Source organism: Camellia sinensis, chromosome 10 (assembly GCF_055761805.1).
Source record: "Camellia sinensis isolate YWXY chromosome 10, ASM5576180v1, whole genome shotgun sequence".
Taxonomy (NCBI): domain Eukaryota; kingdom Viridiplantae; phylum Streptophyta; class Magnoliopsida; order Ericales; family Theaceae; genus Camellia; species Camellia sinensis.
In genome coordinates this window covers 118,342,181-118,346,152 of record NC_138970.1, presented here as the reverse complement: position 1 = coordinate 118,346,152, position 3,972 = coordinate 118,342,181, and the positions used below count along the sequence as shown (strand labels likewise).

Here is a 3,972-nt window from a genome sequence, read left to right as displayed (position 1 = left end):
GGGGTGGCGCCGCTCTGGCCACTCTCTACGGGTACATGAGCTCGGCTTCGCGCGGCAGCGGCCAGTTGCTCGGAGGCTACTGGCGGGCTTGGGAGGTACATTCCTTCTCCTCTTTTCATTTCTGTCCGATATTTTCTGTACTCTGTACACTGCACACACGGTAGACTGCTCTATACTTGCTGTATACTGTACACACGGCACACACATACATTCTGCTTCACACTGACTGTACACTGCTCACACTGTACACTGCACAACACACGGCTTTGCCATTTCTGCTTTATTCTGTATATTCTGCTTTTTCTGATAAATGCACTGGTATTACCTTGCAGCTGTGGGTTTACGCCTACTTTCCTAGGCTTGCCCCCGTACCAGTCACAGAGACTCCCCTGGTCGTCCCCTTCTCACGGCGCTTTGACGGGAGATGCACCCGGTGGCCGCGAGAGACTTTCGGCTTTTTCCGCCGATACTTCGACACCATTACCCCGACCGAGGTATGTTTTACTTGCAGTTCATTTAAGCTTCGCTTTCCCACTGTATATTTCAATAACAGTAGATAACAAACTGTCTGTCACTTTCAGATCACTTGGCGGCCGTGGGCTCCGTTGCCAGCTGTGACTCGAGATCGGTTTGCCGGTGCCGATGAGACCTCACGTTTCCGGATCTTGCTAGAGGGCCCGGTCTGTCGGGCTTGGTACCTGGGGAAGCGTTTCCTACGCCAGACCCTGGGGTTACCTGAGCAGATAGTCCCGGTTCACCCTCCTGCGGATATGAGGGAGACCGAGAGGCTCACCAGCGAGCAGATGGATGACTACACCATTGGCTGGGAGGAGGCCGACTTCAGAGGCACCGGCGACTATCGGGAGTACGTGCAGACGTACCTGATGCGACCCCTGAGCGGTGGCCGTCGAGCGGAGGGGGCCAGGCCTGTGACATCGGCGGCTGGGGCCGGAGCGGGAGTTGGAGTAGGGGCTGCGAGGAGGGCCCGAGTCCGTGGCAGGGGCGGAGCTCAGGGAGGACGGAGGACTGGCTGGCCCGCCCTGCCCGCTGTACTGACTTTCCAGGGGCAGGGTGGGGCGACCTATCAGATCCCCTTCGCCCCTCCGCCAGCTGATCACGAGTTCGTCGGTGTCCCCGACTTACCTCCGGTATGTATTACTGCACTTTTGTATAGTCATTCATTTTCAGTTTATTTGATATTCCACAGAATATTGATGCATCTGATACTTTTGCAGGCTTCTTCTGAGTACACCCGTCAGTCGTTGGCGATGAATGCCTCGATGATGGGGATGCTTCAGCGGACATTTGACCTCCTAGCCCTCTACAGCATACCGGTATGTTCTTCTGACACTGGCCTCAACCATTCATACACTGCTTCACATAATCTGATGCACGGCACAACACCTGATACACTGATCTCACAGTATCTGATACACTGACTGCATTTTGCACCGTACTCTGCGATGATAAACTGCTCACGGCATTCTCACTGTACCCATACATTGCATTCTGCACTGATAAACTGCTCACGGCATTCTCATACTGTACTCATACACTGCATTCTGCACTGATAGACTGCTCACGGCATTCATACACTGTACTCTGCATTGCATTCTGCACTGATAAACTGTCTACAGTATACTGATGCATTTCCCTTTTATGTACTTTTTCAGCCTCCTTTCCAGGTTCCCATGGCAGGAGGTGCTCCAGCTGGACCTTCCATCCCTGCCCGGGGGAGAGATGAGGAGGGCCGAGTATTCCCCCGCTCCAAGGCGGGGCGCACTCATGTCGGGAGCAGCTCACGAGCTCCAGTCCCGGATGATGATGATGACGAGGAGTCAGAGGCGGAGGCAGAGGCGGAGTCCGAGTCATCGGAAGAGGAGTCCGGAGGCGGTTCTAGCTCGGGCTCTGACGACGATGCTGATGATGCTCCTGGACCCTCGTCCAGGAAGAGGACCAGGACAGACTGACGGCCCTTGGAGTGCTCGACACAGATGCGGATTTTTGTTATTTTTCTTCTTTCTTGTACTTTTCCTCTTTTCCTTGGTAGTTAGATTACCTTGTACTGCCGCAGGCAGATTTTGTTTTCTTCGAAACTTTGTACCTAAAAAAGATTATGAAATGAACAGATTTTTGCTTAAAAAGTGTTACATTTACATATCTCATGTATTGCATCGCATTCCATCATGTTACACCTCAATGTAAATGAAATTGATTGGTTATCTGAAAATTGAACACTTGCAATTGTAATAATCAGATAACTAAACAGCCGACAGCAAAATAACCCAAGCAGCTCACTGCCTGATTCCGGATACACAGCCCTTGCTCTACTGGGGATTAATCTGTATACAGCCCTTAGCACGGCATTCGGTTCATCTTGCATACAGCAAATTCTGAACAAACGGCCCAATCTGACAAGACGGACCGCAGCGGTGAAACTAGCCGGAGTTGAAATACAATCAGATATAGAGAATGGCACAACATTCTGAGCATAAATGATTAACTTTCGGAAAAGGGGTTTTCTTAACTGGGGTATCGAGCCTACAACTGAACACAGCAGGGAGGACTCAAACAAAGAGGTACACGACCTAAACATAACGAGACACGCTCGGGAAAGACTAAAAAACAAAAGACGAGACCGTCAAGTCAAAGAGACATGACACACAGACGCGTAAATGAAGACGGGGGATTTCTGATCATGAGGAGCCAGTTCAATCTGGGTATTGTTTCCCACCCTGTCTGATTTGTGATCCTCACATCATTCGACTCTCAAGCTCGGATTTTCTCTCAAAACCCTATTCCTCATTTTTCTCTCAACTTACACCTCTCTATTCTTCATTCTCTCATTTTTCATCCCTCCCCGGGGTGATTGATGGATAAATAGAAAGGTGTGGGTTCATGCTCAACACCGTTAGCTCACGACTATTTCTTCTGGCGGGTAGAGCGCTCTTTTGGAAAGTACGTTGATGACGGGGGAAACAGAGCGCCTGACTCAACTGTGCCCCTAATTCATCATTTTAACCATTTTTTGTTTTTGCTTTCTACTAAAACAGTTTTGATCAAAATGGGAGTCGGATTAACGTACTTGTTCGATTTTTGATTTGAAAACCATGCGAGTCAGGCTGCAAGCACTGAAAATTTTCCTTTTTGGGTCCAAGACAATGGTCCAGTTTTGGAAAATGGAATAGTTTTCGAGAAAATAGTCAGCCTCAGTAAAAATTTTCAAAAACTATTTTTGCAAACAGTCAATGCTCAACAGACATGGAACTTACTCTTTGAGATGCGCAACCTCGGATCGGAGGCAATGGAAAATTGCCCCTGGTTTGAAGGGGGTGGGAGGCAACGGAAAGTTTCCCCTGGTTTGAATGACGTCTCATGGCAACGGAAAGTTGCCCCTTGTTTGGATGGTACCGCAACAGTCTGCAAACAGTCTTCATTGGCGGTGGTCGAGCTCTTGGACACAGCGATGACGAAGACGGTCACAACAAATATATGGACACAGTCGCCTTGGAAGCGTTGGCGACTAGACTTTGGGATGAAATCGAAACCATTGCATGGATTGAGACGCTATGAAAGCGTTGAGGGCTGGACTTCATGATGAAGTTGCCTACGTATCCTAAACATGGGAATCAAGCCTCACGTAGTTCCGGTTAAGGTACACTTGGGTATTTTAACCTTCACTTTTCAGGCTCTAATTTTTGCCAAGGCGCCCGATGCGGGTTGTCGACCTTGCGAGCTTCTTTTCATTTTCTATTTCTATTTCTTTTTTCTTTTTTTTGCATTTTTTTTTCTTTTCTTTTATTGTTGTATTTTTCTCTTCTTTTTTTTTCTTCTTCTCTTGCTCTAACTTTTGCCTGGGCCGCCCTTCCGGGTTTTCGGCCCAGCTAACCTCTCAAAGGGTAAAAGTGTAACAAGTCCATGCCAAATGGTTTTTTGAATTGAAGCCTCTCTGTGTCTAAGAGAACGGCTATT

General features: G+C 48.6%; 1 protein-coding gene across 1 annotated transcript; it reads left to right on the top strand.

Moving 5' to 3' along the window:
- Nucleotides 1–835: 835 nt before the first annotated feature.
- Nucleotides 836–2,142, top strand: LOC145801707 (uncharacterized). The gene is made up of 2 exons (XM_082893433.1): nt 836–1,334; nt 1,674–2,142. The coding sequence occupies exons 1-2, from the start codon at nt 885–887 to the stop codon at nt 1,968–1,970; spliced, it is 747 nt and encodes a 248-aa protein (XP_082749559.1). The 5' UTR covers nt 836–884; the 3' UTR covers nt 1,971–2,142.
- Nucleotides 2,143–3,972: the final 1,830 nt, after the last annotated feature.